A 12,785-nucleotide genomic window follows, 5' to 3' on the forward strand; every position below is an offset into this window, starting at 1 on the left:
TAACATCGTGTAATAAAATGAAACCCGCAAAATTATAATTTGCGTAATTACTGATGGTAGGACCTCTTGTGAGTCCGCACGGATAGGTACCACCGCCCCGCCTATTTCTGCCGTGAAGCAGTAATGCGTTTCGGTTTGAAGGGTGGGGCAGCCGTTGTGACTATACTGAGACCTTAGAACTATATCTCAAGGTGTGTGGCGCATTTACGTTGTAGATGTCTATGGGCTCCAGTAACCACTTAACATCAGGTGGGCTGTGAGCTCGTCCACACAGCTAAGCAATAAAAAAAAAAAATAAAAAAAAATATTACCGTAATTCTACCTGCCTATTGGCCGATGGTACAAAATGACTATGAACCTAGATCGCTCCAAGAAATCTTGCTTGAACACGAATTCTTCCAACATGTTGATCGTATATCTACCGATTAATAGCCGATTGGTGGAAAACCTTACCCTGAAAGATTATTTTATTGCTTATAGTATTGTTTGAGGTGATACCATCATCTCCTTTTTACTGTTGCAACTCCCATGGTCAGAGCAAAGTTCACCCATTTTACACGGAACCACCAGACAGCATCCCGTACAATTTATTTCCCTACACAGTATTTCATGTTCTTCGTCAAACGAGATTTTAAGAGCATCCTCATTGGTCAACAGCGGCTGGGCCCTGTATCCCTCACATGTTCAAGGTCAAAGGTGACTATTCATTATCTGATAGAGCCTTTCTTCTTCTCCATCGTTCCCTCATTACTGTGACGTTTTCCTTCTACTTTTCCAGTGACCATCAGACGTTCCAAGTTATCTGCACCTCTGGCAACGTGGCCAAAGTAGCGCATTATGCGTTGCAGACAGGTGGTAGACAGGCGTTGAGCGTTCTCCATTTTAAGCTGTTGTAGGACTGAGATGTTCGTATGGTGGGCTTCCATAGAATCCATAACAAGCGGCGACCTATGCCCTATGTTAACCGATTTGATAACCCAACAATATATTAATAAAAAATAACGTCCATCACTAACGTGGGACGAGCGACGTATCTGATGTTTTCGGAGTTTGGTTTGTTGGCATTACAAAATTGAATGTCTCCACCTGGTGAAATGAGGGCGAAGTTGTGTTGTGCAAGGCACGTATGCTCTTTCAGTAGTGTTATTTTAGCAAGTTTGTGTTTTGAGAGCCCGCATTGTATAGCGAATTTCGAGACCAAAATTGCTGCGCTACAGCTAAGTGAAAAAGTCATTGAGTTAAATTGCGGGTAGCACGCGCAATGTAACGAAAAAAAAAACATTACAATGCGTTTTGTATTGAAGTTGAGTATGTGTATAAATCGAGCACCATAATATGTCTGATACATTTTCAATTCACCCCTTTTTATTAATTCAAATAATAACAGTATTTTGTACAACTATTGAATGCTAAATGCGATCCTTTTGTCTGTGCAAACTCTCTTTTCGTACGCCAATTAATTATTCGATTTTAGCTTCTTGTGGATTAAGTCAGAGTTGTTCAGGGCTGTGCCTATGTGTGTCGATTAAAATTGTTTTATTTACATAATGTTACAGCATATCGAAGTATTAGATAGAGCCCTGAAACTACGATCCTATAAGACAACAAAACTTTTTGTGTGGAAACTAGCGACATCTTGTAGTGGATGCACTAAACTTATATGTTGTTAAAGTTAAGGCATATAATTATTACAACTAAATACAGAAAAAAAAAAAAAAAGTCTTTATTTGTTATAGACAAATTGATTAAATTTTATCAGTTTGTGGTTTCTGAAAATTTACAAAATCCATCATTAAAAATAAAACATAGGATAGATAATATGTTACTGCCATTTACAGGAGCAATGAGAAAGCAATCGAAGCGAAGCCATCTAGTGGCCGAAGCCCGTGAAACATTTTTGTTTAGCGCTTGAGTTGCTTATCTATAACTTATGTGTATAATTTATGTGTATTATCTATGGTATTGGAGACCTGTTTGAAATGGGTGTTTTTTTATCATTTTGTAAATTAATAGAAATTAAGTTTAAATTTGTATTTTTAATTAAATTATTGAGAAAAAAATCACATTGTAAAAGTATATTAACTTATTTGACAGGTTGTTCCTACAATCGCCGGCCAACCCTGACCTGTTGTACATAATATTCTTCTGTCACACACAACTGACCGTCACCCTACTCCTGTGTTTCATATTTGGAAGCAAGGTGAGTATAACATTAAGAAGAAGAGCGGTAATTACTTTTTACATTTGATCGTATCTAATTAAGTTTTCCGGTTATTAATATCCGGCTTTTAATCGATTTAAGTGACTGATATAACTTGACCTTTGGACTTGCGTTACATTTCTTGACAGAATAATATATCTTCACATAATATATTAATAGGTAACAATTTAGACAACACTAAATAGAGGTTATGAAAATTTTATATTTAGTTGACTGTTAAGATTGTATTTAATTCTAATGGTAGCCACCAAACTGTCATACGCTAGGACGGCTGATGTAGAAAAAACTCTTACCGTCTGAAAGTAGATGGTGGCATTCACATTGCAAGGATCAGGAACCATTTAATACCATGTCGACGGTAAACTGTCTCTCTATCTAAAACAGAGATTCCCAAAGGGGTCAATATTGCACACAAGGCTAACTTATCGATATTTTGTATTATTAGGAAAAAAAACTAGTGACTTTTGAAGTAATTGGGCTATATAGACCTGAGGTATCGGTTCATTTCGGAAAAGAGTTCTCTTGCCCAAAAAAATCTTGAGAATGCCTGATCTAGAGCATTAAATAGGGAATATACTATATTTGCAAATTCAATAACATACAATAATAAAGGTGCGACAGATATTATACAATCCTCACATACTCGTAGCTACACGCCACCGATGTTTGAAGAGAAGGGAATGTGTCTGCAACGTTGAAGTTTCGTCGCTTTAGTGTTTAATCTACTGTTACTGTATTCACGGTACCGACGTAAAAGCCCGTAACAGCCCCTGCTTCCTATTAAATATCTAAGAATGTATTTCTTTTCAATTCCTCCCAATAATTATGAATCTTAAGCACTGACGATAGGATAGAATTGTGATGCCTCTAAGAGTATAGCTTACAATTCTCGGAGCAACTAATCATTGTTTTCACCTTATGAAATAACACGTCTTGAGGCTGTTTTCAGACTACGCTATACTATAATGCAATATAGTATAGCATAGTAAGTAAGCCGTAGACTAAGCCAATAACATATAGTACAGTGCAGTGTGAACGTGTCCATAACAATGTATGGTGCGCGATATTGTTTCGCTATGAGCTATACACTATATTATATTATAGTGTAGTCTGAAAGCCACTATAAACTGTCAAACACTCGTATATTTTATTAGAAGTCTTTTCACGTTCACTGAAGGTACAACTTCACTTGGAATCGATTAATTAATTCCTACCCGCCTTTGTAGGCTCGTCTGTTGAACTTCTGCGCGAAAGTAGTACAGGAAGGAGTTAAACATTGTTTAATCGGCTCCACTTTAAATTTTCAATTGACCTTCGAGAATTTCAAAGTTAATTAATAAAGGAACGAGATTTTGTCCGTCATTTATTAAATAATTATGGCAGACGTACCATTTTGTACATTTGACGAGATTCAGGATCTACATAATGTATAGCGGTTATACCTTAAAGACTATAAAGTAAATGCCACTACTCATCTTGATATATAAATGTTTAACGTTTAAGTCGTCGTGGCCTAAAGAATAAAACGTCCGGTGCATTCGTATCTGGCGATGCACCGGTTTTCGAATCCTGCAGGCGGGTACCAATTTTTCTAATGAAATACGTACTCAACAATTGTTCACGATTGACTTCCACGATGAAGGAATAACATCGTGTAATAAAAATCAAACCCGAAAAATTATAATTCGCGTAATTACTGGTGGTAGGACCTCTTGAAAGTCCGCGCGGGTAGGTATCACCACCCCGCCTATTTCTGCCGTGAAGCAATAATGCGTTTCGGTTTAAAGGGTGGGGTAGCCGTTGTAACTATACCGAGACCTTAGAACTTATATCTCAAGGTGGGTGGCGCATTTACATTGTAGATGTCTATGGGCTCCAGTATCCACTTAACGCCAGGTGGGCCATGAGCTCGTCCACCCATCCAAGAAAAAAAAAAAAAAAAAAAACGTGGAAACTACGGAGGTCTCTCTTCTATTTATTATAAACAATTTCTGTGTGAAATGAAACATAGAAATCCAAAAATATATTTTATTTTCAAATAGACGGTAGGTAGTTAGCACAATATTGAAAAGTCAGCAAAAAAAGCGCGCGTGCAACTTGGTGCACGTGAATGAAGAGAATCTTCTTTTTCGATGTGTAGCATTGTGGTTTTCTTCATTTTTCATCCTTAAATCAGATTGCTCTTGTAGGTAATGCTGTGTATAAGCGATGCGACAACTTCAACTTATATATTATATATATTTTAAATTATAGATAGAAAAATAAATTTATATATATATTTTTTTAAAGACTTCGTTAAAATATTGGACGCTACTCGTTGCTAACGCTCGCGCTGGTCTGTAATACTACGCGCGTGCGTTCGAGTGTCACGCATTCACTCTCGCTCTGTCTCTTTCTATTCCACGGTAGCGTTAAACGTTTAACGCAACCTTGTTGGAAGTCGCATTAGAAGATTTTCTTCAATAAAACCTTAGTCGTCCGTGGTGATCACAGAAACGGATATATTAGAAACGTCGGAAATAATATAATGACAACAAAAGACGCGAGATTAAACAGTAAAAATAGTTTTAATTAAGCTTACGACAAATCATTTTTAGCCCGTACCATCCGACACTGAAATGAAAAGATATGTATGACATTTCTTTCTTCAAACCAAACTTGCGGGTAGATATCAGCGGTCGCTTGGATCGTTTTAAAATTGCTGATGTATTGAAATGACGGCAATTGGCGGTAGGCAGCGGCTTGGCTCTGCCCCTGGTATTGCTAAGGTCCATGGGCGACGGTAACCACTCCTTATCAGGTGGGCCGTAAGCTCGTCTGTCACAAGGGCAATAAAAAAATCACTCATCATCAGATAATATGTTCGTATATTCGTCAGTTGATTAAGGCAAAAAATATGAGTTATAATCCCAACCCCATCAATGTCTTATATTGCTTAGTTATATTGGATTGCACGGGCCAAGATAATCAGGCTACCTACATCTGATGCTTAATACCAGCTGCTATTGCCGTATATTGTAACCCACACATGTGAATAACGCCGTCTTAACATATTCAAAATTGAAAAGTTTAATTAGCTGAACAATATCTTCTATCCAAAGTACCAATTCACATTATCATTAAAACTTTCAAGAATCTTTCGTTCCCTGGTCGTTTTGTTATAATTAAAATTCAAGATTTAATAATTATTTTAGTAGAAATAAACTTGGTAAATGTTCTTGGCAATAATTAAATTACCTATTAGTTAGTTTTCAATTCGATGAAATATTTTAGAGCCATCTTAAAATTGTCAGATAAAAGTTGTTTTTTTAAAACTTCACGCCGACAAATTTAAGCAAAAAAATCATGCAGTATAATTCATATCTCATTCTCTTAACGACTACTATGCCATAGCTATAATACGTATTTGTTTACCTGTTATTAGTGCAGTTTCATTGAATTTCAAATCACGACGACGCTAAAGAAGCTTTCTATACTATTTAAGAAGTTTAACTGCAAGACTGTAGACTTCAAATCTGCACTTTTTCATCATGCTCTCATGCTTTGGCACCAACCATTTTATAAGATTTGAACACCACGTATTGTGAGTGAGGCTATTGAAATAAATAAATAAATCCTAACTCCAATAGAGAAGGAATGAGGAGATGGTTGGCGCATATCTAACACTTGAGATTCTTTTGTCGTAACTACGAAAACCTATGTTAAACTGCCACAATTTAAGATACTGTTCTGTGTACAAAGGAATGTTAATATCACAATAATCATTTTTATGTAAAAATATACGGTAGTTAAGAGAACATATAAATATAGATGAATCACCCCTTAGGTTTCCGTCAGGAACCCTCTTAAAGTATTTAAAACTTCAAATTTAAACCGTAAAATAAACTTTCAATTATCGAGATTAACTATGATTAATTGATAATAAATTGGTACTAATGTGTCAATCAGTCTTTAGTCTTTTTATATTTAGGTGAAGCTAACGGCCGATTAAGCGTATCCACTGTAACCAGCTGCTTATGACATTAGCATTGCATTGCCAAATGTTTTTTTTTTTTTTTCAATAAACGCCAATTGTTTCCATACACTCGATTCAGAATAGAAAATCCTTCCTTAACCTTTCTCTACAAGAGATATATATCACTGATACTTACGTACAGGCATACATGGTCTATAAAGGCCACGGAAAGGATGACAGGGAGAAGACTGGAAAGTTCCGTTCCAGGGCTGCAGAATCCACGTACACGATGACCACGAACAGAACTGCCAGATTTTGTGATAACATGACCGAGAGAGAGCTTGAGGTAAGATTGTCCTCACTTTACGTAGCTAACCTAATTTTTAACATTTTTCAAATTATTGTAGTAAATGATGCGATAGGAAAAAAACAAGCAGCGTAACGACAAGCTCTTTTTTTATTTGTGCGAGAAAGCAGAAAGCGAGTGGAAATGGCTGGCAAGGCCTGTTTTATTAACACTATCCCCCCTTCGTTGGCTTTGGCTAGTGGCAGTGACGGTAGGAGGCGTTTTAATATGTGGCTTGGCGGCATATCTGGCGGCAGGGCATGGCAAATGATGTCACGCCCGTTACATTATCAAACATTATTTTGCCTCTTCGTAGCAAACTGGTCAATTTCAAAGTCATTCCCCTCATGAAAGCTCCAAACATACTGTATATAAAGATGCAACATTTATATCATCAACTTCGTATTTAGGTTATCCATTTAATTGTCTTAACCGTTTTCTTATTCAAAAGGAGGAGTTCCGAAAGATATGCAACCAACTCGACAAGTTAAGGGAAAGGTGTGGAGGCAGCGCTCATATCGCGAGGAAAATCATAGCCATGCAAGATTCTGTTGTGATTCACGAACGGAAACCCGCCACATCTGAATCAGCTCCGCTTAAACTACACACAGTGTTCAGTGCCGTAGCTGACAGGCTTATGTGCACCGTCACCCCTGCTGAAGAATCTAGCAGCAGCGGCAGGGACATGCCATTCGAAGCTCCCCCAGCTTATAAACAGAAAACTTTTAGCCCAAACAAAAGCGTCGAAACAAGCAACGCGGAGCAAAGTCATACAGACGTCACGGTTACTGCAGAGTCTCCTAAGAAAAAGGCTGATCTGAACGAGGCCAAAGATGAGAAGCAGAATGGAGTATTTAAAATTAGTGGAGAAGCAAATTGTGGGGATATAAGACCTCCGGAAGTAGCTAGTAGAAACGGACTTAACGGTAAAAGTGAGAAGAGTGATTCAAAATCGAATCCCGGTAGTGTTGAGACTATTCGAGGAGTGAGATCAGGTCACGCCAGGACACATGCTATCGTCATCAACTTGGATGACAAGAGTCGATTCACTGAAGAGGTCACTGTTTAAAGACTGTACTTACGTTCCAATGACTATGTGTGTTTAATGTTTTATATGGGAAGCATGTGATTTATTATTTTGATAGCTGCTAGGTGAAGGAAATAAAGAAGGTTCTGTTGATAGCTTTAAATATTTTTCTCATTTTCTTGGTATTACTGATGTTATTAATGGCTGATACATTTTTAATAGCAATACGTTTAGTTATTGATACATTAGACGCTGAGAAAAACTGATAAGATTAATGCCAAAGAAGTTGTTTTCAGGAATGGATGTGTGTCAATGGTGTATTTTTTAAATTTCTTAAGGCTAAGGTTTATGCTGTGAAGGTTTTTTAAAATGACCACGTGATGTTGTTGTAGTTTTAAGATAAATGATGTATAGTGATGATATTATGCTTTTTTTCGCAAATTTAAGTAAGGTGGTCCAGTCATCTAAGGCCTGCTTCATTTTACATAATAATATTCCAACGTTAACTCGAAGATGTTTTACTGAGTGTCGGACTTATTCTAGGTAAAACTATCTTCCCTCAAAAAAATATTTTTACAGCGATTATCAGTAAGACCCGACTATTAACAGCCGGATCGGTACCCAACGGGGAGACTTAAGAAGCATAAGGTCTATGGGGCCAGATTTAAACAAAAGTATGTCCATAAATGCACGTGGTCGGCAGCCTCACTGCTATTAATTGACACTGTCAACAGAATAAGCTTGTTCTATCCCAGCTGCAATCGTAAAAAATAGTTCAAACTCTGATATCATCGCTAAACTTTAAAATTCTAGTCTATACTGTGATTCTTAGGTATTATTTCGAGAGTAGTTTCAAACAAAGCATATCATTGTGTTAATATATTCTGTAGAAACTCTAACTTTAGAAATTGTATAAAAATCTATATTATAATTACAATGTATTTTTTGTGTGACAAACTCTTACATTTAATTCATTTGCATATTGTGGAAAGAGAAGGGTAAAGTAATAATTCCAAAGATGTGTAGACACGACGTTTCAATTTTATTTGTGGCTTTAAATTGTTTAATGTACCTATTTATTGTGTAGAAATTAAATATTTAAAAAGTTGTAACTGTGTTCCCCGTCACACAGATAAAGTAAGATTAGATTATTAATGACCACTATGGCCATCGTAATCTATATTTATAATTTAAAATCAATATAAAAATCTTGTTGTGATTCTATTAACACGCATTCTATTTCGAAGTTGTACCAATCATAGTAGACGTAATTATCCTTCCTAAAATGATTATAGTCGCATATTTCACAGGCAATTCTCTGTTTTATTCAGGCTAATTATCGATTATCGACAGTTTGACTTCGTAATAATGACTGTAATTGCATATAAAAATTTTAATATAAGCATAAAAATAAATGTAAATAATATGCGAATGAAAGACAATTTAGTGAATCAAATTCTTATAAATATAGGATTAGTTTTGTCTATAAAATATTTGGATTATTTAGGAAACTATTAAGATCATTGTAAATATATTTTATTGGAATATAAATCTAATGATATAATTATAGATAAGAGATAGGTGTGAATTAATGATTAATTATTTAATATTCTATCATTTCAATGAGATCCAAATATATAAAAAAAATCCTAATTAATAAGATGCTTATCTCATATGCTACTTGTTTTCATAAACATTATCCATTAAACTCAAACAATAAAATTCTAAAAGCAACTCCTCGAACCCAATACATACATACCTACATATTTTAAGACTCTCTATAAACTCCTCTATTGAATTACAGATTTATTATTAGAATTCAAATCTTTGAAAATATCCAAAACATTCCTAAATATAAATTGATAAATTAAATATTTTACAGAAATTGAGTCAACATTTATTATAATAGAATTGAATTTTATCTCAAATATTCAAGCATAATAGTATTAGTAATACAGAAAACAGCTTTGATGTAGTTAAAATAAGAACTCTTGCTGATTATTGTGATCCTAGTACTTTCTATCAAATTGTGTATGCATACATACACTAGAATATAAATACAAAACTTAATGTAATGCGTTAGCTTATTTCTCTCAACGATATCAACTAAATATTCGCTTGAAAAAAAAAATGGAACACACATAGTACACATATACACACCAAAAAAATTAAGTGCACCAAATGCTAAAGTGTTGTAAATAGATTTACCGATCATGCCTTCAGTCCAAACTGGAGAGTCGACATTCGACCCTATTCGTATCACCGATTCGCGTAAGGTTTAAGATGGTGCCATTTGTAGTGATATAATTTTGAATTATTGAATAATTAATAAAACAATATTGAAATTAATTAATAAAAAAAATACTCTACTATAAAAAAAGGCTTGCCTAAATCAGATTATTATGTCCGAATTTTGTCACTATCATTTGAACGTGTGAAATGCATTACAGTTGGATACAATGCAAATTTATCGTCAGCTGACTGCAGAGTTCTTTGAGAAAAATCAGATAGATACATTTTATAGAGAAAATATACTGAAATACACTTTAAAATTCATATATTCTCCTTAAAACTCTTTCTTATCAGCACTTTATATTCTGAACAATACGCAAGTAACAGATGCGCTGGCTATTTAAATCATTCCAATATTCTATCATAAAATACACTATTTATAATAATACTGTCCGATATTTCGATATTTAAATCAACATAATATAAGACTAAAATTTATTAAATATACACTGCAAGCTTTAGAATAATTTTGAATTTTATTGTAAATATTAACTAATTAAAATGCTTGTATGTATGCAATGTGATTGCGTGTTAAAACTACGAAGACGCTGATGTTGGACTCAATAAACATTGAGAATATTATTTTAGTATTTTCATTTTAACCATAAAAATTCTTCGTTGGAACTATAAACTATTTCCAGCAGTTTTTACAGGTATAGAGCCTATATTCTGAAGCCCGCACGTGTAGGTATAACTACCTAGCTTATTTCTGCAACGAAGTCATTCGTGACTATAAATTAAGTATGTCATCATCATCATCATCATCATCAACAGCCCACAGTCGTCCACTGCTGGACATAGGCCTCTCCCAATCTACACCACTGAGCCCGGTCTGTAATTAAGTATGTATTTAATTATAATAATATATGTAAATTCATATGTATTTTAAATACTTATAGAACACGCTATGTCAGTAGGAAACTGAAGTAACAATTATCTTCTATCCTATTTTTATCATGTTGAAACTGGTCAGTATATATGAGCGGACTTATAAAATTATTGTATTGTCATCCGACTTGCATGTACAGATTAATTGAAAGTTTTGAAGTCAATGAAATGATTAAGTTCAAAGATTCCGTTATATGTATATACATTACATGAAAGTAACTTTGGTAATCGACAAATTAAAGAGCGGACGGTTAGCATGGTATGGACATGTGATGCGTAGAGAGGAGATGCATGTGACTAGGAGATGTATGGAAATGGTAGTGCAAGGTAGAGGGGAAGAGGTCGACCGAAGAAGACATGGATGGAGTGTGTGAATGACGATATGAGAGAGAGAAGAATAAGTATTGAGATGACGGCTGATAGAAGAGAACAGAAGAGAAAAACTAGCTGTGCCGACCCCACCTAGTGGCATAAGGTGGAGAAAAAGATATACATACATTACATACATACTAAGTTAATATAAGCGTGTCAAAAATTGTTTTTTTTTTTTACCCAAAGGCCTTTCCAGTTTTACCATCACAGATAGGCGAGCTCAGGCTCGCCCAGGAGGGACGGTATTTGCTAACAAATTCCCAAGCACCACCGAAGGAAACTATCGACTCGAGAGTAGCTATTTCGCGAATATATCTACTACAGAATCGAAATCGTGACCCGTGTGAAACTCAGTGGGCTGATGTTATGGGTTAGATTCCATGTGAACCCTTTGACGAGTTCGAAAAGTAGGATTACTAGGGTCCATATGCCTGCTCCTAGTGGTAGAACTGCAGACGTCTAATAGCTGTCTTATTTGTTCGAATGGATCCGTTACGACATATTGCGTCCTGCTTGAGCCGAGGTCGGAAAGTAATCGGCGGCTGCCGCGATGAAGTGATTTTCAAGCCGCACCTCCTTATCGAAGTATCGTTCCGACGCTTACTTCAGGCGTTTTCGGATGGGCTCGAGACCTAGGTCGTCGCGAAGATTCGTACTCATCACAAGCCAGGACGCTACGACGGCTATCCTTAAAAAACGGGATGAAGAGACCAAAGGGTGTCGTCTATGCGGGTTTTTTTTTTTTTTATTGCTTAGATGTGCGGACGAGCTCACAGCTCGTGTTAAGTGGTTACTGGAGCCCATAGACATCTACAATGTAAATGCGCCACCCACCTTGAGATATAAGTTGTAAGGTCTCAGTATAATTACAACGGCTGCCCCACCCTTCAAACCGAAACGCATTACTGCTTCACGGCAGAAATAGGCAGGGCGGTGGTACCTACCCGCGCGGACTCACAACAGGTCCTACCATCAGTAATTACGCAAATTATAATTTTGCGGGTTTCACTTTTATTACACGAGGTTATTCCTTCACCGTGGAAGTCAATCGTGAACATTTGTTGAGTACGTATTTCATTAGAAAAATTGGTACCCGCCTGCTGGATTCGAACACCGGTGCATCGCTTCAACACGAATGCACCGGACGTCTTATCTTTTCGGCCACGACGACTTCAACGACGACCGGGGCGCCTTAGCGAACTCCACATTCGCATAGGTGATTACGGACCGTACGCAAAGTGTTACTTAGAGACATTATTTAGAGACAGATTTACTCCGCTTACAAATCATGGGATCAAGACTTAGTAACTGTTCGTGGGATTTGCAAAAGGACGCAGTAGCGTCGCTCGATACGAGTACATCAGGTGCCTCATCTTTTACCCCACATTAACTCTCTAGATAGCAACAGTGTCTAGTCTATTACTAGCTCTACGTTAAATTATTAGCTGAAGTTTAAATGTTCGTTAAAAATATTTTGCAATTTTATGCGATTAATCTATATTGTATATAAAAATGAATTGCCGTTCGTCAGTCTGTATCTTTTAGTCTTGACTTATTTGTGGAAGTCCAGAGAGAGTAAATAAATATGTAAATTCTCGGAATTAAATAAAAATAACAATTTCGTTTTGACAATATGAACAATATCACACTACAATATTACAATAGAACAAACAATACAGCAATA

At 35.9% G+C, this 12,785-nt stretch overlaps 1 protein-coding gene across 1 annotated transcript in view; it reads left to right on the forward strand.

The window, feature by feature from the left end:
* LOC101745948 (metabotropic glycine receptor) overlaps nucleotides 1-10,423 on the forward strand; it is a 130,600-nt gene extending 120,177 nt beyond the window's left edge. Inside the window, exons 10-12 of the mRNA XM_012688423.4 lie at nucleotides 2,095-2,200; nucleotides 6,379-6,522; nucleotides 6,974-10,423. Of these exons, the coding sequence (XP_012543877.2) occupies nucleotides 2,095-2,200; nucleotides 6,379-6,522; nucleotides 6,974-7,591 (868 nt within the window). The 3' untranslated portion in view covers nucleotides 7,592-10,423. The remainder of the gene's footprint in view (nucleotides 1-2,094; nucleotides 2,201-6,378; nucleotides 6,523-6,973) is intronic.
* The last annotated feature ends 2,362 nt before the right edge of the window (nucleotides 10,424-12,785 follow it).

This window comes from Bombyx mori, chromosome 5, assembly GCF_030269925.1.
Source record: "Bombyx mori chromosome 5, ASM3026992v2".
Lineage (NCBI taxonomy): Eukaryota > Metazoa > Arthropoda > Insecta > Lepidoptera > Bombycidae > Bombyx > Bombyx mori.